This window comes from Schistosoma haematobium, chromosome 7 (genome assembly GCF_000699445.3).
Source record: "Schistosoma haematobium chromosome 7, whole genome shotgun sequence".
In the NCBI taxonomy this organism is placed as follows: domain Eukaryota; kingdom Metazoa; phylum Platyhelminthes; class Trematoda; order Strigeidida; family Schistosomatidae; genus Schistosoma; species Schistosoma haematobium.
Genome location: NC_067202.1, coordinates 17,607,599 through 17,634,104, shown reverse-complemented (window position 1 = coordinate 17,634,104; position 26,506 = coordinate 17,607,599). Strand labels below are relative to the sequence as shown.

At 37.8% G+C, this 26,506-nt stretch overlaps 1 protein-coding gene across 2 annotated transcripts in view; it reads right to left on the bottom strand.

Moving 5' to 3' along the window:
• Window positions 1-17,832, bottom strand: part of MS3_00009737 (uncharacterized protein) — a 65,781-nt gene extending 47,949 nt beyond the window's left edge. The window contains exons 1-10 of one of the 2 annotated variants that reach the window (XM_051218138.1): window positions 17,680-17,832; window positions 16,561-16,697; window positions 16,412-16,514; window positions 15,199-15,641; window positions 14,085-14,185; window positions 12,456-12,993; window positions 9,544-10,279; window positions 3,162-3,410; window positions 3,011-3,125; window positions 1,472-1,580 (exon numbers count right to left, since the gene is read on the bottom strand). In XM_051218138.1, the coding sequence (XP_051064578.1) occupies window positions 1,472-1,580; window positions 3,011-3,125; window positions 3,162-3,410; window positions 9,544-10,279; window positions 12,456-12,993; window positions 14,085-14,185; window positions 15,199-15,641; window positions 16,412-16,514; window positions 16,561-16,605 (2,439 nt within the window). In that variant the 5' untranslated portion in view covers window positions 16,606-16,697; window positions 17,680-17,832. Of the gene's footprint in view, window positions 1-1,471; window positions 1,581-3,010; window positions 3,126-3,161; window positions 3,411-9,543; window positions 10,280-12,035; window positions 14,186-15,198; window positions 15,642-16,411; window positions 16,515-16,560; window positions 16,788-17,679 lie in introns of those variants that run through there. The other variant, XM_051218139.1, reaches the window with a different exon arrangement.
• Between the last annotated feature and the right edge of the window lie 8,674 nt (window positions 17,833-26,506).

The following is a 26,506-nucleotide window of genomic DNA, read 5'->3' as shown; positions in this document are numbered from 1 at the left end:
TTCGGGATCCAGTTAAAGCACCGGAAATTCGCTTTTCGTCCTCTCATTTTCGTAAACAACACCCAAGCCACGAGAAGGCAGTGAGTAGGACTTTCCTGGCAGAGGCTGTATACGCGTGGCCGTGTGAGAGCATTTCGAGAGGGAGGGCGGGCCCACCCCACTCTCGGCCATACCAGGGCATTTAGGTTTAGACATTTAACTAGGTATGTTTAATAATCTTCAACAATTCACATGTTAAGAGGGAGTTGAGTTGTAGCAATAAATAGTTCCCGAGAAAAGAAATCTATGGATATCCTTATTTTTAATGAAGTTTACTAGCTAATGATATACATTGAATTATGCACGTTAATTTAGGTAACTCAATGTTGCTGTGAAGAATCCTTTTACTGTCTATATATCTTAAGGTTCTAGGTTTATCGCCGGCTGAGCCAAGAACTCACAATTGTAGTGTCCCATGGATATAAATGGTAACCTATCTAAAATCAATTCTTGATGTTAAACAGAAAATTTAAGAGTCTCTGTAAACCCCTTTGTACTAAACAAGTCATGAGCTCAAGAGCAAATAACTTGCAGAAGTAATTCAAGGAGTTCTTGTGAAAAGTTATAAAAAGTGAAGTCTAGGACGGTCGTCTCAGAAACATTGCCATTTGCAATAGGTGATGATCGCGCGACATCATGAGTTAACTAAAGTCAATAATGTAAACCATTCGATATTAACTAAGTAATTTGGAGGTTAATAGCTTACCAGATGTTGTGCTCAATCTGTGGAAAAATCATAGATACATATTGTTGAAGAGTAGCATACTAGAACAAAGCTTCCCTGTTGTTTCTGGTTTTCAACCCGTGATGTAAGACTAAGAATTTAATAAACTATTAATTTTAAGTTGGATAATGGGTAACATTAGAACCTATGATGTGTGTTTCGTCCTATGTAGAACTTATCAACTAAGTGTCCTAGTGTGAATATCGAGCCTGAAATTGTAGGAACATCCAGAGGATGATTCTTAAATAGGACGAAATGCCCATTCTAGATTCCACTACAAGACACTATCTAACTTTGTTTAAAATGATTGTGACTTAATGACAATACAATCCATAACATCAACGGGAAAATTTAAAACAATCAAAATGAATGGATTAATAAATTTAAGATTATTTATACGCTTTAAAGTATCATATACCATAGGTCAGTTATATCTTCACTAAAAATTCCAAACTCATATAAGATTTTCGTGAGTTTACTAAAAGTAACAATAAAATAGGGCTATTATTATTAAGACCAAAGAATACATTAAGCCGAGAAATGGAGACAGACATGAGAAAAATGAGCAAACATGGAATAGAACTAGGAAGGAAAGTCCAGGAGAGATTGGGTTGGAGAATGCTAGTCGGTGGCCTATGCTCCACCATTGGGAGTAACAGGCGTAAGTAAGTAAGTAATTATTATTATTATTATTAACAATCATATTACCTTTTTGCTTAATTCATGTACACGTTCTGTTCGTTCCAAAAGATGTTGCTGACGTAATACTCTAGCACGAGCTTGTTTCTCTTCAATTTCTTGGATAGAATTAGCTGACCTATACAAGTTTATTTTTTTCGAATAAAATCAGCATTTTTAAAAAGTCACAATTTTACCAAAATGAAAGAAAATCCCTTCATTTTCATTAAAAAGAAGGATCAATGAAAGCATAGTATAGTATAGTACAGTACAGTATAGTGTAGAGCGGAAGTAATTAAAGTAAAAATGATACTATTAAGTGTATAATTCTTTCTCTGTTACCCAACCCTACTCTTTTATTCGAACTTCAAAATGATAGTAATTCTAGAAAGGCTCTAAGCGAAGTTGTATATAGGACAAGCAAATCAACAGCATTATTGTAGTGTTTGAATGAACTAATGATTCCTTTGTACTAGTTGAATGCTTGATTTCGAATTGCAAATAAAGTACATTCCTTCGTGCTTATTTAGTACTTCTTGATCCAATTGCGTTATTTCTGAGATTCTTAGTTCGTACTATAATTCAAATACTCCTAATCATCATAATTATCCACAAATTCGAACCCTAAACCCTTCTTATTGAAACGAACCATAATCTATCGGCATTATAGTTTCTTTATTCATATGTTTATTTGAACACAAATATTAGTACAAAAGAACACCGAATTCATATACGTCACACAAGTCACTTGATTTGTGTGGGCTGTGATACTACCCAGGTGCCCAAACCGAATCAAGTGGTTTTCTTAGGAGACCACACCTGGAGCCTTCGACATAAAGGTTTGATCCACAAGGTAGTGGAACAACGTTAGGAGATGCAATCCCAAGGAAGCCAGTGACCAACAATTGGTTCATACACCATTTGTTCCTTCAGGATCCCTGAGCCCATGTGCACCATTTGTTTGGAATTAATGTTCTCCAAATCCCCTAGGTGGACTCTCCATGTCCACCAACCCGTTTAAAGCGCCGGACATTCGCTTTCCGTCCTCTCAATTTCGTAAACAACAATATTGCCACGAGAAGGCAGTGAGTGGGACTTCCCTGGCAGAGGCTATATACGCGTGGCCATATGAGAGCATTTCGAGGAGAGCGGACTCTCCCCACCCTCGGCCGTACCAGGGCAGTGATGAAGATACATTCACCAGATCTTGGGTTCCAGTATTCTTTCATACATACCCTTTAATCTGATCTTCTTGAACTATATTTTTAATGTTTAATCTACCTCACTACAATTGGTACCACAATTATTCCGACCTGTTTGTTATTTATCTTGTCATGATAAAGTGATAGATAAAATTGAACTAATGTAAACTTGTTTCAACCTCTACGTTGATTATGACTGATTGATGAAATAACAGATTCAATCCCATAAATACATGAACTGAATTCATTAATTGATTATTCAAAGTATGCCAATATGATTACCCCTTCAAAAAAATACATTTATTTTTAACATATTAAAAGTTCTAAAGACTATGCTAACAAAAAACAACAAACAATAAATAGTTACCGTTTTTTTGAACGAGCTGAAAGTTTTTCATGCATATGTACACCATGACCTGGTATACGTGATTTCACCTCTGTTTTAGGAATAAACGATAAGCCTTGTGGACAAATATTAACATCTGAAGTGATTAATGGTAATAATGAACAAAGAATACCTTGAGTAGCTGCTGCTGAAGTGGATAAAGACAACATAGTTTCATTTGAGTCCATATGTTTTGACGATTTCTCCAACATTACAGTATTTTTTGATAATGATGATGATAATGATAAATTCGATTGAATTTGACTCACTTGAACAGGGACCTCTGAAATATCATCATTGTGTTTTGTTTCTAATGGTCTTGATAATGAATCCACAAAGTTATCACAGTGTTTAAATGTACCATCTTCAGAAGTTGGTTGTTCTATAATATATTTTTTTAAAGAAAATTCTAAGATATAAAGAATAAATGAATGCCCAATTTATAAATAAAATCAAATTGAAGATCATTTTAGTTAGTCAGTCAGCTACAACGTAGGACCAGAAACATATATGAATTGGTCCAAGTTACCATACCACATTAGCACAACAAGATGAACACCGAATTCATAGAAGTAGTTACTTCTATGGTAGTAATATATAAAAGGAAGATTGTATATAAGGATATAGTGCAGGAAGAAAGAACGAGTTGGTAGAAACATATGAAGCGATTTTAATTTCATAGTTTAGAGGAAGACAGTGAGTGTATATATCTAAGCCATTGTGATCGATCCTGAGCCATGTCACCAAGAGTCTCCAACCATTGATTACGATAGTCACGCGGAACCCAACCAAGTAGTCTGCATCTACCAACATGGCTCAGACTAGGAGTTGGTGACTTCAATGACTGATGTCACATTTTTGGTTTGGCCATCCGTAATTTTCTTACAACCATCCCCTACACCGGTTAGCATTGCACGTCGTGGTAATCGGTGTTCAGGCATATGTAACACATGGCCCAACCATCTTAGTCGATGAAGATTCACAACCTCATCAACTGATTTACCACTATTATTCCCTAATACCCTATGTCTAACGTCACTATTACTTACCCGGTGATCCCAGCAGATGGGAGCAATATTTCTAAGGCATCTGTGGTCAAATGCTAGTAGCTTACAAATATCTTCAACTCTTAATGGCCACATTCCGCAGCCGTGAAGTAAAACAAAACGAACTGCCGCAAAGTATACTCGTCACTTAATTGAAAGATAGATATCTCGCCTCACCCATGGGTGATCTAAGTTGACAAAAACCAAACGAGCTTTTCGAATCCGTGCTGAGGTTTCGTCAGACACCAGCATATTAGGGCTGATCAGACTTCTAAGATAATTGAAGTTGTCAATGCGTTCGACTACTTCACTCCCTATCATTAGTTCATGTTATAATTCTCTCTTACGGTTATAAACCAGTTATTCCTATTGCTTAGTATTCTTGGACACCAATTCACTCGACAAGTCCCCAATCAGAACACGGCTGAACAGGAAAGAGAATATATTCTAAATAACAAGGTTAGATGGAAGTAAGAAGCACAATAGGAAAAACGTTAGCATATTTATAGTTTTTACATGAGATTTCTAGAGTATTCTCCAAGTATCAACTGGCGCTAATTTGGTAAGAATTAGCCAATCAGCGCGCGCCGACGCAAGCGTGCATTAAGCATGATATAATCCAATCTATGTGTCGCTAACAGTTCAGGTGTTGACGCAGGCCAGTCCTGGAGTAAAAATTTGCATTTAGAGGGAGAGAAGCGCATCCCAAACATTCTGGCATTTTATCAGCGTCTTCACCAAACAGGACTATGTCATCTGCGAATTCTAAGTCGATAAGTGGACCTCCTGGTAGGAGATCAATGCCCAAAAATTCAGTCAACGAGAGCGTTATTTCCATCAGTAGGTCTATTATGAAGTTAAGCAAAATGGAGAAAGTGGACAGCCTTGATGGACACCATCTGAGGTGACAGCTCACCGTAAGCTCTGACACGACTAGTAGTGTTTGAGTAAAGAGCCTTCACAAGGTTTATGTACTTCTGAGGTACACCTTTCAATGACAGACACTGCCACAGAACCTCTCGGTTTACAGAGTCAAATGCTGCTTTTAATTCAAGAAAGGGACTTTTTATTACAAACAAACAAACAACTCTAACACTCAAATTGTAAGTAAACTTGAAAAACTATTCTTATAAAAAAGTTAGCCAACTGCAGTATGGAAATGTTGAATATATTTAACAACTAGAAAGTTCATTACATTGAACCAATCATGTAAACCAATCGATACGTTTTGAATAAGTGATGAATAAATCATAACTCTGATTCTTTAGATAGTGAACAGAGATATAATTAACAGTTGAATTCACCAGTTAATATAAGCTGGACCACCACTGAAAAGCTGGTACAACTGGACGGCCGTTCCTTCCTAGTATGGAACTCCTCGATAGTGTGTATCCACCATCCCATACGTAGAACTAGAACCCAGAACCTTCGGTTTCGCATGCTAACGCTTAACCTCTATACCACTACGCCGGCACCCAACGATGTTAATGTCTAACGTCAATCGATTCATGATCTTTCACAATCCTTCATTCATTATCTGAGGTGGATAACTGTCTCCACCCGACATCGATTGAACTCCACCGGTCGTCCAATGCCTCTAGGTTTCCAATGGTGGGCTAGATTAGATTGACTCATTAATTCGACGATCTCCACAAATCCCCATAGGGATATAATTCCCTATTCGCCTAGTAACCATGGGGAGACTATAAATTATGGACGAATCAATGAAATTAAGGAAAGCAAATTTAGGATTTTGGCGCGAAAAACATTCATTCATACAGCTGAATAGCATTTCGACATTATAACCCTTACCTGAATTCCTACCCTTAAATTCTAACTCTAAATCCTAATTCTTAACATAAATTCATAACATTATTTTGACCCTAGTAAGTAGGTGAGTTGTATCATGGTCAATAGCGTCGACCAAAAGTCATCTATAAATTATAGTCCCACAGTAACCAAAACGACCATAAAATGTAAATACATAATACTCTGAAGACTTATTGAAAAGATCGAAAGACGACTGAACTAATGCAAAGACCCATTGTACTTAGATATATCAGGAACATTTTTGAAAATTACCATGATAAATTAGTAGCCGATCATATGCAGAGGGGAAATGTCTTTAGACGTAGTAAAAATGAAAGATGCCTTGACAACAGACTAGCGAATGGAGCGATATCTCAGTGAATAAGGCGGGTAGAAGATTCAAAACCCGAAACTTCTACTTTGGTTTAGATAACCAGGTGGCATAACTAGCTTTCACAATTTGAGTGCGGTTCGAAATCATGTACACGAAGTTTTACCTGGTAAGTGGATTGAGATAAGCTTAGTGAATGTCACGTCGGGATATGAAGTGGTAGTTATTGTGTTCAATTTTCAGCGTGAAAATTAACACTATGATGCAGTTACGTTCAGCTAACGAGTCCCAAAATTGAACGAACCACACGTTTTAGAATCTACTGCTAGCCACAATTGGAAAATAATATCAGAGTATTGACCTATATAAAAAGTTTAAACTTTTCATGTACATTAACAACAAGGAGCATGGTATGAATAAGTAATTGTTTCAAAAACGATCATTCTTCACATAAACAGGAGATAAACAGATAGGAGATTGACAAGACAGAAGATAAAGAAGTCAAAATAGTGATTATCTCAACGGTGATAATAAGTTAATCACACTACACATATCTAGAAAAAAGAATACAACCTCACCGAAACCTAAAATGATACCGCTGAATAAGGAAAATATTCATTTCCTAGGAAGTGGATTGGGAAACCAATGGCAACATCCTTATAATTGGAGAACATCTGGAACTCAAAACAACTGTTTGTCAGCCAACACCTAAGTCAGAACTTTCAATACAAACATCGAGACAGTCCCATTGTATGGAGATGAGACTTGAAGAACTGCAATCAGAATCAAAGATATACGGACATTTATAAACAGTGGTCTACACAAGATACTTCAGATCCGTTGGCCAGACATGATCAGTAACAACCTATTATGGCACAGAACAAACCAGCTTCCAGTTGAAGAGGAAATCAAGAAACGACACTGAAGGTGGATAAGACACACATAGTGTAAATCATCAAATTGCACCACGATGCAAGCCCTTAATTGAAATCTTTAAGGCAAAGGGAACGAGGTAGACTAAAGAAAACATTGGGCCAGAAATTGGAGGTAGATATCGAAAGAATGAATAATACATGGGAACAGTTGGAAATGAGGCCCCAGGACAAAGTAAGTTGAAGAATCCTAGTCAGCGGTCTATGCTCCACGAGGGAGTAATAAAAGTACGTAATTAACGTGACATATAGAATAAAGCCAAAGAGATCGAAAAACATTTTACATTGACACAATAAACGAAAAGTAAATGTGGAAAGGGCTATTGTGAATAATTTAATCATATGTTTAGCCAAAATAACCGCCAACATTTTCCTTTGTGCTTGTTTGCCAAATCATAAATATGAATGACTATAACCGATTGTTATCATTACTCATCTTTCGGTAACAAACTTTCTCATAAAGAAGTCATAATCTTTCACTATATAGCTTGTTAGTCAAAGCGTTAAGAATATTATAGAGGTTGAACTAGATCACTTGATTTCAGCCAGTGAGTAACAACACAGAGCTTCGTAAGTACGTACATCAGTTTCAGTTATCATACCAATTAACACAGAGATACAATTGTCAATTCAAATCCTGTAGTGGTAGAGGTAGTAAGAGTATAAGCAGTAATCGGAAACATTAGGGTTTGAAGATGTAATCCAAGGAGTATAATACAGTGAAATAAATTTGGAAAGAGAAAAAAAAGAAAGGAACATGAAGAATTCAGAAGATTAGAATTTGGGAGAACACAAAGAGTGAATGCACCTGCGCCATTGCAAACGATATTGAGCCATGTCATTCAAGGTCTCTAACCATCGTTTGCTATCATCTCGCGGTCCCCAACCAGGTAGTCTACACCTACAGACATGACTCAGACCACTTGTCAGTGACTTCATGGACTTGTGCCATGTTTTGGTCTGCCCGCCCCTAGCTTTCTTCCAACCTACTCCTATACCACTGAACATAGCACGTCGAGGTAGTCGGTCGTTGGGCATACGTAACACATGTCCCAGCCATCTCAACTGATGAAGTTTAACTACTTCATCAATTGATTTGCCATCCTTACCTAGTACCCGTTTCCTAACAACTGCGTTACTTACTCGGTGGTCACAGGATATACGAGCAATGTTTCAAAGACACCTATGATTGAATACTAGTAACCTACGAATATCCTCTACTCCCACCGGCCATGTTTCACTGCCATAAAGTAGGACGGAACTAACTGCTGCGCAGTAAATACGTCCTTTGGTTGGTAGACTGATATCTCACCTACGCCATAAATGACGCAAGTTGGTAAAAGTTAGTCGAGCCTTCTGTATCCGTGCTGAGATTTCGTCACACACCAGACTACAAAGGTTCATGAGACTACCGAGATAAATGAAGCGGTCGCCACGCTAAATTACTTCAATCCTTATCATTAGTTCGGGTGTCGATGCAACCCAATCCTGAAGCAACATTTTGCATTTCGAGGGGAAGAATCGCATCGCGAACATGCTTGCATTGTTGCTTATAGAGGTCAGAAGACCCTGCATTTTGTCAGTGCCTTCACCAAACAGAACTATGTTATGAGTATATTCGAAGTCAATAAATGAATCTCCTGGTAGAAGTTCAACCCCTGGAAATTTAGATGAGTAAGGTGTTATCTCTAAAAGCACGTCTACGGTATAGTTAAACAAGAATGTAGAGAGTGCACAGCCCTGACGAACACCACTTCAGGTAATCAATTCTGATTTAATAATAACACAATCAAAATTACAAAAGTGAAGAATAAGTAATATGTTCAGAATTTAAAGGAAGGTAAACAATGAATAGATTTGTACCAATATACAATTGATTTTAATTCATGTAACTTGAAATTTCCAACTACTGATTCCAAATATCTAAAGAGTTTTGACCACTAAGTTTGCATCTATTAAAACATTCAATAAGCCTTACAAATAACAAATTGACAGTTAGGTTACAAGTCAAATTGTCAATGTTTAATATAAGTATTAGAGGATTTGTGTTTATTGTTGAATTTTATGATGGACATCACGGACTGATCTTGATCAGATAAACAGTGAAAACTAGGAAGCATTGGACAAGTGTTTTATCCTACTGTGAGATTCCTCAATAGTAGTGTGTGCATGTATGACTCCACCAGAAGTCGAACCCAGGATCCTTGGACCATGGAGTCAGCATCTAATGGTTTCCATGTCTAGCTCGTTGCAACGACTGAAAGCACTAGGCTCCATCCGTGAATGCACAACACTGCTGAGTAGTCCTATACTAGGACGAGACAGCTATTATCCAAAGCTTCCTCATTTCTCGTGGTTGTCTAACCGAGTGATGTAAACTATAAAACACTATATTACCTGGTTGTTTATGATCATAATATTGATCTACATTTGTTTCCACTGGATATTTGGTTTGGCAATTATTTCCAGTTTTTTCTAATAATACTGAATCAGAAGAACGTTGCGGGTGAGTATTTTGAGCTCGTTCAAAATTCTTCGATGGACTATCGATCTCATAACATTGAAAGTTAGTTGAAGAAGACGACTGATTAAATGCATAATTAGGTCCATGACAATGACAACTGCAACAATGGCAATGTTGCACGCTAGAATTATCTATGACTTTCCTATTTGATTCAATTCTATTCGAATTATCATTTAAACGATACTCCGAAAAGCAATGGATAGAATTCAACGGTGAATGAACTACCTTCATTCGTTGTTCGTTACTATTTTTTGCAATTTTTCTTGTGTCACGAATTAATTTCTCACAACTATCAATATCATCTAATATAATACTATCCATATCAAGTAAATCGACATCTGTGTCGATTTCCACTTCGTCAGTTGTCGTCGTAGTAGTAGTAGTCGTAGCAGTACCACAAACATCAATCTCTTCGGTATTTTGACAATTTGTATGCATAGGATTCTTTAATCGAGAATTATACCAAAATTTATTATAACCACTAGTTGAACGTATAAAAGCGGCTTTCTCTTCTTTAATTAAACGTCTACGTAAAGAAGCTTCAGCAAGTTGTGCTTTGTCTAACTGATGCGTTAATACAAGTTCAGCTGTGGTAACATTTTCAATAGCCTATTTTTATGTTTTTTTTTTAATAAATATAAAGAAAAATTAAATGAAATTATGTATATATCGAATATTTATAGAAAGAGCACATCATAAACAATGTTTTATTTAATTTGAAAAACAAGTTGATAAGTGCGACTAGTCAATCAGTCGAAGATAATGCAGGTGATCCCACAAAGGTGTTCCGTCCACAATAGACTAGGTGAACTCGTAATCGCTTTAAACATAGCAGAAGGTAGCCCATCTCACTTATATTAGCATAGTAGGATAGAATATTAACAAAGTGAGAGTCAGAGAAGAGTGAATAATCAAGTCCACAACGGTGAAATGTTTAACATGAGAAATAGAGTCCAAGAGAAATGCACATATATAAATGAGAAAAATGAAATGATGTTAAGCTGAAAATTTTTTAAAAGAGAAGTAAGAAATTAATCCAATTATGATACATCAATCGATTTTAAACGATGTCCCCAAACATCTGAAACCACCCAATACGATTATTGAGGAGGGGATATAACCAGGAAGTCAACATCTACCCTCCAAGTAGTTAATAACTTTATAGACTGATGTCATGTAAGATGGTCAGTTACCTACCTGCCTCAACTGACAAGTCATCAACTTCTGAATACAAACAGTTTAAGAAATGTTTATTTATTTAAACAAATAAATATTGATAAAGTTAGGTACTAAAATAAATATGCACCACATAATAAGAAAATAAGATTATAAAGAGATAACGTAATAAAGAGAAGCATAATTAAATAAATAAATGAATAGAAATGAGTGAATGAAAATAGATTATAATGAAGGACAATTAGCTGGTACGGCCGAGAGTGGAGAGAGTCAGTTTTCCCTCTCCAAATGCTCTCACATGGTCACATGCGTACAACCACTTCCAGAGAAGCCCTACTCACCACCTCGTAGCTAGACAGTTGTTTACAAAATTGAGAGGTCAAAAGGCGGATGTCTGGCGCTTTAACCGGGTTGGTGGATATAGAGGGTCCACCTAAAGGAGTAGGAAAATCCCTGATTGCAAACCAATGGTGCACATAGGCTCCAGGATCGTGAAGTAACAAATGGTGTATAAACCCGTTGTTGGTCACCGGCTACCATGGGACTGCATCTACTGATGTCGCTCCATTACCTTGTGGATTAGACCTTTGGGTCAACGGCTCTAGGTGTGGCCCCCTAAGAATACCACCTATTTAGTTTTGAGCGCTCGGGCAGTATTCTAGCCCTCACATAAATCGAATGACAAAGTGCGACACATATTATATTTGGTGCCTCCTTGTACCAATGTTTAGCCAGGAAGAATTCTCTCCATAAAAGAAGCTCTTCTTACATATAACATAAATGTAAAACTAAACTATACCACTATCACCAGTGATTTCTATTGTGAGCCATATCTGATGCTGTCTCAAGCCACTAGACTACATCACCACTCAGACGACAATTCGGAAATCATGGTGGGTCGACAGATGCCAGTTTTATGCAACGGTGCCATGTCATAAACTGAACACCTCTCAACTTTTTTCCAATCGGTCCCCGAGTTAGCAAATAATCACAAACTTAAAAGTCAACGGGATGACTTTCGTAAAAAATGAGCAAGCCACCGGAACCGGTGTTTCAAGATTTTCATACCAAACGGACTATCGTCACTGCTCCAGAACATACATATAGGCTACACGAACCATATATATGATGTATAGGTTTAGTGCCAAACACTTTGGTTTTTATCTTGTCTATTCATTTTCATATTATTTATTTACTGTTTCTTGCGTGGTATTATTTTATTATTCATTTATTTAGACACATAAATATTGGTACAAGGAGGCACCAAGTAGATGTGCGCCATATAAATCATTCGATTTGTGTAAGGGCTGTGATACTGCCCGGGTGCCCAAGCCGAAGCGTAGTCTAGTCACTGATTCATTGTTGCATGACTACTCATTAACTGATGAATCGTATATAAATATAACTTTAACAAAACGCGAAACACAGCACCTGAACAAAATGGCTTCTCAGGGATTCCTAAGAAGTTTAGGATAACGATGAGTATTGCAGGTAGGGATACGATAGATAAACGCCAACATTTTGTGAAAAGGAAAGTTTTCAAAACCTCTATTTGCATTTTTTAAAACCCAACTACACAGTAATGCAAAATGCAGGAATTCAGACTTACTTTATCTAATTTTGCCAAATCATGAGATAATGTATTATCCTCCCCCTCCTCCTCCTCTCGGTCAACGTAATCAGCATCATCATCAACCAAATATGTGAAGTTAGACATTTGTCGTCTTTTGTGATGACGATGACGATGATGTTCTACACTTTCGTCATCATCATAAATTTCAACTTCATCATCATCTTCGTCATTTGCATCAGATGGTTCGTTGTCAAGATTACACAAATTCGGTACCATCACTGAATTATTGGATGGTCGAGTACATGATTCATCATGATGATGGTGTTTATTATCATTAATTGCTATATTTAATTTGAGTTTGTTCAATGAATGGTTCCGATTAGCAGATTTAGCACAACCAATATCAGAATCACTATCTGCAACCTCTATGACACTACTATCCGATTTCATGCTTAATGGGGTGGAAAGATAAGATTGTTGCGCAGATGTAACAACACCTGTTGAAGCTAATACTTGACACATAATTGGTTTTCCTGGCAGAATAGTACGTTCATCCCATGCAAGAGAGTTTGGTCTAAATGCAGAATAAAACTGGAATGAAATAAACTGGGAGAGAAGTTTACATAATAAAATAATTTAAAAAAGATTCGATAAACAACATTTCCTACTATGTATCAAGCAATAGCTTAATGTTTAAAACACTAGGTTTTCAACTAATAGGTCTCATATTAAAACCCTGCTTCATATACTTTAGTTTGGACAGTTAGCTGGATAGTATCAAACCATGTAACTCAGAGTTGGATATACGCTAAACCTGTGCTTGGTAAATGATTTACAAGTGTGCAGCAAAAACCGTTTGCAGTGAATTTATTTCAATAATTCAATTTTGATGAGATGAACTGAATAGGATATTTGTAACGGTTTCATGTAGGAATGTCAAAAGAATGAGATAATTCTAAAGAAATATATTACATACAACAGTTTCCGGTAGTAACTCACAGCATGTTCAAGGGAAGAAGGTCAGAAAAGGCTAAGCCTAAAATTGTCACATCTTTTCTCGTTTCACGGGTTTCCATAACCGATAGCATAGTCTAAAAACCAGAGTCAAATCACCACAAACTATTCACAAAGAAGCCAAAAGTGACCGGCCTCAACCAAATGTCCCTTTGTTTCAATGATCACGCTACAAGGTCGTCAAGATCAAAACTTAACCGTTTCCTTATTTAGATCTTGCAAGAACAAGGATCATTTCTCAATATGGACAACCAGGAAGTGATAACCACACTCATAACTCTATTAGCACTAAACATCACCAACATGTTCGAACACCACCAATAGTTGAATCATACCTACTAAAAGAATGAAGATACATTTGTCAAAAATTACTCTTCAGTCAGTGCATGCAGTCAGAAGACTTCTTAGTCGGAAAAGTGTTTCAACCGACTTTCTGCTAAATGAAAGAGTTCTAAATGTAATGTCGCAACGTTCTAACTGTAGTATCGATTGTAACAGGCATAGTCAAATCTAGTATTACACTTTCCACAAGCATTTCTGTGGTTAAAAATACCATTAACGGGTAATTCTTAAAATAGAATAATACTTTGTCTGCTTTAAAATAACCTACACATGGTCAATTGAGAAATTAATGACCAGTTAAGCACTTACCTATTATGTGCATCAGCCTGTTCATAATCACGTAATAAGTTCATTTTTTCTATCAATGAAAAGAAGTCTTGCTTACTGTGTTCCAATATCATGATAACCTCCTAAATAAATTGATAATTGAGTAGTTTGTAATATGAATTGAAGTGAGAGAACTTATCTTTTTGATTGATAATACAAACATTATAAGGATAATAGGATGCAAAACATAGTGTTCCACTCGAAATGGAATGATATCATAAACTAATGGAGGGATCATATAATCAGTAAATACATGGATGAGGATAAAACTAGAACAAGACATCACAATTGAAAATACGAATGAGATAGATTTCATTTAGCTAGACGGGTTCGTCACGTGTTGAAGAACATAGTAGAGAACTACAGTGAAATCGCTAGTAACTTTTATGAAGGGCGTTGTCTGATAACGTTCCTCTGGAACAGCACGAAATGAGTTGTAAAAGGTCAACACGTGGTAGTTCTATACAGATTTCTCTCATAACACAGCAGTAAGACTACCATGCCATCTTTTCCAATCAGTCCCAATGCTAGTAAATAGTATTAAGTGTGGATGCCACTCGGACGATATTTGTAGAACACGTTCGAGCTACTGAATCTAATGTTTCAAGGTTGTAACACCAAATGATTTATCACCGCCGGGTCTAAACACACATTAGCGGAGTTTAAGATTACTAGTGGGGTGCTAACACATGATGAAAGCAATCCTTCGGAAGCAACCATGGCCGAACACATGAATTCGCCAAACAACTTCAGCTCAGAAAAGATAGGTTACAAGAGTAGTACTTCAAAGAAGTGTCATTACCAAAACCCGATTTTATAAAGCCGAATTAGTATCACAACGACATCACAGATGGTCCAAATCGGTATAAACCACTATGGTTTTCGCGATATGTGGGTTGGTCTGATCTGCCAAGCTACTACCGGGACTTATATGGCTGCCGAGATGCATAACCATTTTAGTTATTTTACAACGGCTCACCATAAAGTGACAGTTTTGAAGAAAGGCTTTGCCTTGATTATATTACTGCTTGAAGTCATGGAAAATTCGTACGAAATATTACTGAGAATACCGAAATCATGTAGTTTAGAAGCTCACCTTACACTCCACTTCATTCTCATCTGTTTCACATGCTGAATATATTTCATCGATAGTTCGTCTTAAGGTATCCAACATTTGACCCCAATAACGTGCCTTATACTCGCTTTCAGTTAGAGGTCTTCCACGATTAATACGCCTATAGGGAACTGTTGATACTGAGTCAAAATGACGATGTAGTTGTGAGCAAACGGTTCTTGAATTTGTCGATATCAGACTACCGGAACGTGTATTGGAAGCAGTTCGTTCTTTGCAAAAGTTGTTTGTGCTCAAACTACTACTTTCATGTGAGTTATTACAACTATTAACTTCAGAATATAGAGAGTTCTTGATGGTACTGTCACCATTCGCAATTTTGATTTTGTTTTTTCCCGAGTTCGTTATATCTTGCTCAAGTGTCGAGGAAGGCAGAGTGAAGTCGCATTTTGCAACATAACGTCTGGCTGTAAATGAAGTAAATGACAAGTTTAAGAATTCTGTCATACATAAACTGGATGAATTTGCTAATGTGGATGAATTTGCTAATGTGGATTCAGAAACCAGCAAAATTTACTTAGACTTTCACTAAAATTTTATTAACAGAACAAAAATTATAAGGGACGAATAGAACTTTGAGTAACACCTCAATACCTATTAAGCAACTTTGATATTTTAATTCATTTATCCAACAGTTTAGTGCTCTAATCAAACATACATAACGAAATTACTGAAGGAATAACTGAAATTGCCTACCAAGTTACTTTTAATGTTAATATTGTGACAAATATTTTACTCTGAAACTTTTTATTCCCTCTTTATTGTTGGTGGTAGTGACCTTAAATTTGTTCTTCCCCATTATATTCCAGTTGGTCTAACATTCATACTACAATGGAAGTGCATAGACTGTCATAAAATTAGTTTAAACAAGACCATTCAGTAATTAAGCCTTTAACTCTGACCTACATATCTTTGTGTTTAAGTGGCGATCCATGGTACTCTGAATGACAGAAGTAGGTGAAGAGTGTTCAAACTCATAATCCGAAGGTTAAAAGTTGATTACTTCGCCCATTAAACCACTGCTTTCACTTCAATCAACCATAACTTTTTTCGATTTGAATATCTCTACGTCGAAAATCAGTGTATCAACTAGGTTACGAAAGAAAACTAGAATCTCTGTAAACATAAGCTGAAATGGCATTTTGAACATCCTAAAAGACGTCTGCATACAACTTACGAGAACTGGGATTATCGATGGGCACGCTATACTTGATTATATTTCGTGCTTGCACACCTTCATCTTCAATTTTATTCTTTATCCATGAGGAGACATTCCAACACTATAAATAAATATTTACAAAGGTCTACAAATATTAGCACACTAACCTTTGTTTTCTGACTAACAGCACCGAGACATCGCCCTTCTGACATTGACTATATGTAGTCGGAAACTTTTCCCGAAGACGTTACGTAGAGGTTGTAAAATTAGAAACCAGACAATTTTAGGGTTACACGGTTCTGACCTGAAATATATTTGGTGAAAAGAAAACAAACAACATTTAAGATCATCGGCATAAGTAACCTGTAAAAATATAAAACATACAGCCATAAAGACCAAATATATAGTTTTTATTAGGTTCAAGGGAAATACGATGCCAATTTACAGGGCACTTATCCAGGTACCATGGCGTTTGGAACATTATGCCAAGCAATTTTTCATTTAAGGTCAGAAAAGTTTTTTAATGGACTATTTCCATTTTTAGGTTGTTTGGCCATTTTTCTGGATTATAGAACCTAACGACTAAAACTGAAAGTTCAAAGCTTCACTTAAGGTCAATCAGACTTCAATTACAACATTTGAGACATATTGTCAACTGCTTACTAAAACTGCGCAAGGAAAACAGAGTACCGGCTGATTCATGATAAGGTTTTAGCTTTTAATTACCAACCAAATAATTGAATATTATCTTCAGAAAACGTACTCTGTATACCAATCTACCAACTTTAGGGAAATACTCTAAATGTATTTTTTAAACTTTGCGACAGGTCCTGAAAAAAAACTCGAAAAAAAGGCAACCAATTACAAGTTCTCTCACTTTCATGCAGCGTCTGACTTATCCAAGCATTTTATTAATAAATAACACTCAAAGTTTGGATCTAAGTAAATTTAGTGAAATACCAATGTGCCAACTTAAGGTGCCAGATTTCCCAATTTTGGGAAAATTTTTACCCGTTTTAAGAAATTTTGGAGAAGCTTCTATAGAAAATTTTGTGGAAATGGCACCAGAATTGGGAGATCATTTGAATTTGGAGACTTTTTTGTGGAAAAACCAGTCCTGAGAAAGCTTCTGATAAATTTATCTCTGAAGAAAGACTATAAGACAAAATATACGTGGAAAGGCTGGAACTAATTTCCCCCACAACAAGGAGATTGGGTTCACTACGGAAATTGACATCATGTGGAAATTGACAAAGTGAATTGTTATAAACCACTCTACAATATACCTGGCTGTCAGTGTACGTTATTCAACTCCATTGGTCCGTTGACTATGTGATCTTGTTGTGAGCAACAACAAACCAAAAATACAAACTGAAGGAGACTTATAGTCAGCCGTAGCCAACGCAAACAAATCTCACTTCAAGGGCGCGACCACAAAGTCACACATGAAACTCTATACAATATCCAATGTCTTCATGACTAGCTATTATAAACCTGCTGGTTTTTTTACGATTCCTCCTTGACGTTACTGCATAGCTTTGTATCTTTGGTATCAACTAATAAGAGTAGTCAACAGACGCAATTCACCTACTGGGTTTTACATTCAATACCAAACATATTGGTCACGAACATGTATGAACTGTTTGGCTTATTTGATCTCTCTTCGTGCAGGATCGGTATGGTTCCAAGTATTTGCTCATGTTCAATGGGTGGTAGTCTAACTACCCGACTTCACTAATTCTTGTCGGAGTTGTGGTTATTTGTGAATTTGAATATTGTTGTAATTGAGTGACAGATCAAATGATGCAAACGTCATGAACAAAACAAAATTGGAACTGATTGTCCCATTCATGAACTGTCGGAAATAAGCATAAAACGTGAACGGAACGGGGTCTACAAACTCGATAAACCTTGTGTAGGTTGGTTGCTCCTCCTTTCACATAATTCTCATTCAGGCGAACAAGACAAGGATGTTGACGCGTTTCAAATCGAAAGCAATGACTATTTATATGTGAATGCTGCGGATTTGCCGAGTAACGTGGACTGATTGTGTGAACCATTGAACGTTAATATTGCACATCATACAGGAATATCTGAAACTTGGTTATCTCAAGTTACGGACCAGATGCTGATAATACCCGCCATTCGTTCGTTCCACAACGACCAAAAAAAGGAACGGAGGTTGAGCAGCCCTGTACCGAGGATCTTAGTTGTTAGCACATGATGATGTCACAGGAATGAAACGTCTATAGAAACTTACGAGGCCGTTGAACGTGCGTAATTGCTTGACGGTGGTCGGTTCTGGGTAATCCAGAATGGCCGCCACTTTGGTCCTAAGAGGTCGAATGCCTTGAGCATCGATAGTGTGTCCTAGGAAGTCTAACGAGTCGGTTCCGAATTGGCATTTCTGAACGTTTACAGTAATGCCATGTTTTTGTAGTCGTTCGAAAACAAGGTCCAGATGCTTGAGATGTGTTTCTCTGTCCGGACTTGCGACTAGACAGTCGTCAACATACGCATGTACGAAGTTGAGACCTCGGAAGACGTCGTTTATGAATCTTTGGAATGTTTGAGCAGCATTTCGTAGACCGAAAGGCATTCGCAAAAATTCATAGAGTCCGAAGGGAGTTATGATAGCTGTTTTCGGTATGTCGTCAGTAGCCATAGGGATTTGGTTATACGCTTTAACCAAGTCGATTTTCGAAAAGACAGTGGTACCTTTCAAGGTAGCTGTCAAATCGTGAATGTGAGGCAACGGGTAACCATCGGGAATGGTTTTCGCGTTCAATCGCCGATAGTCACCAGTCGGACGCCAATCGTTGCTGTCCTTTTTAGGGACCATGTGCAACGGAGATGCATATGGGCTACTCGACGGCCGTATGATTCCTAAATCTATCATGTGATCGAATTCGTTTTTCGCTAACCTTAGCTTTTCAGGAGCTAGTCGTCGTGCTTTAGAGAATACAGGTGGTCCTGTAGTCGTGATGTGATGTGTAACGTTGCTGGTTACACACGGTAGTTTCGGTTGAGTTTGTTGTATCCCAGGGCACTTATCGAGTAGTGGCTGATAAAGTGGGTCGATCATATGCTTAACTGTGACTGGGGATAATCTGCAACCAGTAAAAGAAGTTACGCAAACGGATAAATTAGTGTTTCCGTCTACTAGCCTCCGTTTGCGCGTGTCGATGATCAGATTGTGGTGTTGTAGAAGGTCCATACCAATGATTGGCATAGAAACATCTGCAATAACGAAAATCCAGTGGATGGGTTTGCGTAAACCCACGTTAAGGTAAACGTACCTTTTGCCATACGTAGCGATAGGTTTTCTGTTTGCCGCCTGTAAGTTTAGAGCCGATTCCTGAAGCTGGTCGTTAGGATTTGCTGGGAGAACGCTAACTTCTGCGCCAGTGTCGACGAGGTAGCGAACTCTCGTTGTCACATCTGTGACGTATAACAGACGGCTATGTTCGCCGGCTACGGTTGCCGTTAACGCGTGCCGGTTACTGGTTATGATACCAGCACCAGTCGGGGTTATCTGTCTCTCGTGGTCTAGAGACAGATCGCTTACGTGACATACATCCACGTGGGAAGCGCGATCTCTTACGGTCGGTACGAAAACTAAGATAACGCGTGTGTGACATAACTCGGTTATATCATTCTGAGTCGTTTGAGGTTTGTCGTTGTCTGAAAATACCTCGGTAGTAGAAGGTTTCGTAATTTCTAAAATGCGGTCGGCAGATGCAGCTAGCTCGTCTAAGGCGTTGTTCTGGAACGAGACCAGAACTGCTTGCACCTGTTGGGGAAGTTTTGACAAGAAGAGTTGTTTGAATAGACCTTCGTCGAAAGGTCTTGGGCCTATCACCTCTCTCATCCGTTGCAACATGTCCGTCGCAGAACCGTGTTGCAGGTCGATGTTATTGAAGAGTTGATCTAACCTTTGTCGATCGGTTAGATCTCCTCGTTTAAGAATCGAGCGTTTTAAGATTTCGTAAGGATCGGAAACATCACTAGTAAACATACTAGGTGTTACGTACCTGTTGAATTCGCGCGGTAGTGCCTTGACTACTGCGAGGAATTGTGCACGTGTGTCGATCACGCCGTGCTCGGAGAAGTCAGCTTCTGCGAAGCAAAACCAAGCTTCGATGTTGTCGGGCCAGAAAGGCATCAGTTGAAACGAAGGTGGAGACAAGGTCTTAAGCTTGAGTACTTTAGGTGTCTGTTCAGTCATGATGAAATATGAAGTACGATAATGAACGAGGGGAAATATATATATATATCCAAGAAAAAATACGAAAAAAATCACAATGTTTAAAAAAAAATAAAAAAAAAGGCAATGATATATAATAATCCCAAAAAGGAACAGACTCACAGTTGCAAATAGGTGTACCAGATCACGTCGGTCTCACCAATGATGATGTCACAGGTATTCAGTGTTTGACAACGCTTTTACCAGTGACACCTTCTAATATATTTCGTTCCCACCCAGAGAAACCAAAAGACCGAGTCGAGGAGATCGGAAGAGTATATTTGGCGATGACTAATATATCGGAATTCTCTGAACTAATCTGGCTAGCGATTGCGGTTGATGTTGAGCACAGCGTTACCACACGTGATCTCGTGCGGATGCATGACCGAGCGCCTTCAGCTAGATGAGTCCACTAAAACATATGGTCAGCATCCAATGTCGAAAACTTAGAGCTATTTATTTTGGGGATTTATTTACCGCTACACACATCTAGTAAACATTCAAGAGTTTACCAATGTTAGCGAATCTGTATATTGTTTAAAACCAAGATACAAAGGGTATCCGTAGTTTTACAACACTTTTACACGTAATACCTTTATGATCGGATTATATAAACCCATTCAAATAGGAATTCAGAAGCGGAAAGCTGTCGATGTGACGAGAAGCGCTTGGTCTAAGCTGGCTAACAGTTGCAAGCTATGCGTAGCACAGCGTACCCACTCGCGATCTGTTGCGGATACCTGACCAAGCACCCTCATCCAGGTGTGTCTAGTAAAACTAAAGTGATCAGCGCCAATGTTGAAGACCTACAGAACTATTGATTTTGAAGACTTATTTACCGTTACTGCCTCAAGATGTCTGGTTGGAGTCATCTGTAGAAAGACTGTAGCTAACACCGAGTACGAAGGTCGTAAGCTGGAGGGATTATTCCTCTCTGTTCGTCTTAGATATACTCATATCTTGATACTGAGGACTTCAGTCTTCCTAAAGTCAACTTCGAACAAATGTGGAATGCATGTGATGGTTCCACTGAAGCTAGGTTCTTCAACTTCAATAAAGAGTTGGGATTATTCGAAGTGAGTTTAGCAACTCGATGTGTAAATGCTCAGACGCTTTCATGCTTAGACTACGTCTTAGCCAACGAAGGATTCCTAATTGAGAACCTCTCATACCTGGTTCTCCTAGTGACGATAGTACGTACATACAGTTCAAACAGGCAAGGAACTTGTAATATTTTGTTCTAATTCGGCGTAAGGTGCCCTTTGCAACTAAAACCATAGACCTAATTTGGTAATCGCGAGTCAGCAATATGAAGTCTACTACTTTTGAGGATAGAGTAATATATTTTATGTTAAATAGAATAAGTTACGCAAATGAGCACATCTACATGGTCATGCCGTGTCATACAGGTTAAGAGTTCGCAAATACACCATTTTTCTGACCTTATCTGTGGTGTGAAATGATGAATGTGAAACTTATTTTCGGCTTCAAGGATCGTGTGGCTGAAATCCAATACTTCTACAAATCAATTGCAGAGGCAACACGAAGAGATAGATAGACAAATTTATCTCCAATCCGCAAAGCTTATTCCGTTGTGCAGACATTATTCGATAATCCGAATTCGGAGTTTCCCAGTTGTCAGGTTCTAATAGCCCAACGGACTAAGAGGATGACGTCACTGTGCTTCGGTCAGAACAGTACTCTGAAACATTCTAACTGTTCCTTACTAACTATAGTAACGAGAGCTACACCCGTAACTCAACAGGACTGACAGAAGTGAAACTGAGCTCCGACTTGGTGTATCAGAAATTGTAGTCTCTCGACATGGACACTTCTCCTGTCCTAAATATAATCTATTCTGCCAAATTAAGCAAGGCGGCATCAATCATTGGCCTGATTTGTCTTAATTCACTGAGCTATTGAACGGCTCCAGAAAACTGAGAGTTGACGCACATTGCATCAATTTTAAAAGAAGGCCGTCGCAGTAAAGTTTTAAGCTACTGGCCGGTAGCTATGGATTGGCTTTGAAGCTTCTTCTTAAGGCTGTCTACTGATGAAACTTTTATCACGCATAGTGAAGGATCTCCTCAGACAGGACCAACCCAGTAATGATCATCAAACCATTTGATTTTTAGTGGGTCATTCATCGTAACTTTGTGAAGTGTGATGTTGAGGTTCTGGTTGGATGTTTTATTTAAGCAAGCGGAAGTGCTCATAGTGTTGTGCGTCATAGTCAAATTGATTTAAGTTACCTTGTAACCTAGTGAGTACATTCCTAGCTGGTTTTATGGGTCTTCTTGGGGTTTGTCCTCTAATCCTATGACCAACATTTTGGCATCCCTGTGTACTTGTTCCATAAGATTTCTATTTTTTCTGTGAAGAGTGGGTACAAGCGTTTTGTAGATTTATAGTCGCAAATCGATATAGGTCTTGAGCAATTTCGAAAAGACCTGGTGTTTCTGAACTCTTAGCTACGGAGCGAGCAGTAGAGTAGACTTCGGCTTCATCTATTTGACAGCTGCCGCTAATGTCTAAGCTTTCTTGTGGCAATAAGCCTAAATTGCGCCTGTTTGATATGCTGCAGAGACGATAACCTCAGATAAGGAGTTCGACATGATGCTTCCATATCGTTTGAATTATAATGGTTCGATAGTTTCAGAGATGTGGTGTTAGACGTTTTTTGAGTGCCAATTTCTCCAGTATTGCTAAATCTACTTAGATTGTGTTTGTAAGCCTTACATCTGACTGCTTTTCACAGTTTAAAATCTTCCACGTGGAGAGGAGCTAAGAAACTAAGGTTTGATGGGGAAAGTTTAGTGATAAACACTGGTGTCAGATGTCCCTGTATGGGGCTTTGGTAAATATCAGATAATGACATACTTCTGTCTGATCTTACCCTGTAGAATTTGATGTAAGATGTTCAGCCCTAAAAGTGGTTTCTTGACGAACGAAAAGGTGGATCTGAGAACCTGATTTACTCTTTTTCAGTGTGATAGATTTTAATACACTATCAAACTCTTAGGATGAATCTGTGAGTAGTGCATTTCCATAAATTTCTTGAACTCATTTCAGGTGTTCCAGGATGATCACCCGTTAAACATTCTAGCATTTCGAGAATGATTTAAGCAGGCTTATAGTCTTGTATTAGTTTGTACTACTTTTTTTCTTTTCTAGAGATTTGAGACAAGTTCGCTGATTTTAACCCAATGGGTAGTTTCTTAGAATCTAAGGCATATTGTGACAGCTCACTTAGTGAATGGATAAAGACTTCGAGGCATCTTTTTAGGACCAACTATTCTGACTAGTTAGTTGATTTCTTTGTGCTTGTGTCTTGATGTTTTGGAGCAATTAATAATTATGGTAGTGTTCTAGTGGCATTATTCTAGACACAAGGCTGCAGTGGAAGTAATATGCAGCCTTGGGTTTAATAATTTTCTTTTCAATCCACCTGTGACATTGACTAGTCAGATCATTTGTGTTTCTAACATAGGATTAGTTTAGTTATCTACCGAAATTAGTTTCAATGGTTTCCATAATGTCTAAGTTAATGAAGGCCAAGCCCCTGAATGTAGTGTCTTTATAATTTGAAAGATTTCTGGTTTCATTCTAGATTCCATTTTAAACACAATTATCAAGAGACAAGTCCAGATATTTTCAGCATAACCTGAACCATATGCAGAAGTTGCAAAGGCTTTTCTCAGAGCAGCCATAAACGTAGTTATGATTCAGTCTGTCACCTGACCATAATATGGTCATGACAGTCACAAGGGTTACTCAGAACTTGACAACGCTCAAGTTGCAATGCATAATACCTGTTAATTACATAAGTCTGAGAGGTAGCGCAACGGAGTCCAGGATCGATCTTGATCGGTTTAACCACTGTCTTGTATAACAGCTGATGCATGACCAACATTAGAGAGAGACAATGAAACGATAATGATACACACGATCCACGAATGCGTTCGCGTCAGTGTGAATAGATTTATGAATAACGTACTAAATCACGGGATTTTTTGGTGAGACTATAGTTCATGGACGACCTATTAGCAACATTAAAAATACTGAGAATATTCACCTACTTACTAGGGTTAAAGATTAGTGCATGGAGTTAGCATTCGAATTTAGAGTTGGACGTTAAGGTTAGGACTCAGAGATACTGTTTCATTGCGAACTGACATCAACTATAATTCCAAAACGCTATTTAGCCGTATGTATGAACGAATTTTGCGTCAAAATTAACTCGCCTCTACAGTGAGAAAAGCTAGATGGTGAGTAGAATATATCACACTTCGGGACATAGAATTGCACAGGAGCGATCGTGCAAGAGATCTCTTTTGTGCCACTCCAGAATACTAGGAAATACAGTATTCAGATTATATTGTTCTACTTCTAAACTAATTACCAGACTATTGTTTGTCGCGCTTAGTGTTCTGCGGAATATTGACACGTTTTACTTGTAGGAAAGACAAAAATAGACTGTTCACTGAACAGCCTATGCCCAATTATCTATATCTGAATGCTCTTTCGTTATATAGGTATCTCAGTGATAGTGAGACTCATGACCTATAAACGTTAGACGTGGTTTTAAAAATTACTTTCATGCAACAATTTTTTTGCTCCTCACCGACATAGCCGCAAACTTCATAAATATTAAATGTTTTTAGATCCCTTGTTTACAAGTGATATGAACCTGTAACGAATGGCCTAGATAGATATCAGTAGAGAATATTCACAGATTCTGTAGTACCTCACAATACTTGTATAAAAATTGTATTTTCGCAGTTGAATTCGCAAGTGGGTTTAAGATAAACCACCACTGAATACCTTAAAGCACTGGACGAATGAACACTGTTTCATTAATCTGTGATACGTTAAAAAACTCAGTGTTATCTAAATGGCAGTTTCATTTATCGAAGCTAAGTTACGACAGACAAACTTTGAGTATAGCGAAATAGGACCCCTCATAATGAAACATTAGAATAGCCTACAGGTAGAACAATAATATAATTGCAATATACACACGTCATTTGGTTTGCCTCTGGCGTAAATGGACGCCCTAGCAATTTCGTAAGCTGTTTGAAAAAGATACCTTAAACCTCTGTAGCTAATTTCAAAGTTTTACACCTGTAAACCCCTAAATTCTTGGTAGTACCGGAGAGTGGTTCAGTGAAGCAGTTGGATCCAAATGTGCCCCAAAACAATAACGGACAATGATTTTCCCATAGAAGAACATCGCAGAAAATAGTCAGTGTGTGGTATCGAATAAATAAATATAAATACTGGTACAAGGTCATGGAGATTTCTGAGCTTCATTGAAGTGATGAACCGACCAATGTTTAACCAATACTGAAAACCTCCAAGCACTGGATGGTCATTTCATCCTGGTGTGGGACTCCTAATCAGTGCGTATCCGAAACCTCGCAAGTGGGAGTCGAAAACAGAAACATTGATCTCACATGCTAACGGCTAACCTCTAGAACACTGAGCGGCCATCGGTGTTAATGTAATTATAAAATAGATAAAATATATCTGAAGGATATTTTCCTTCATCATGTATAGACATTAATTATATCAACACTTGATAAAACCCAGCTGCCATACCTTAAGCGAATAAATCGGCAAAATTTTAACTGGTTACTAGTCACAATAGAGCGAATGTCCTTGTCGATCAAGGAACAACATTATAACAAAAGAAAAAGAATAGTGACACAACGGGACGAAAAGGCGAATTCACATTTTCAACTCATTGTGATTCATGCTCAACATCCATTTTTCAACTCAATATGACGAATATTCAGAGTAACATTTGTTTATCCAGTGTGATATTTCCTTCGGTATAACGTTAATTTATTTAAGTGTGATGTTTA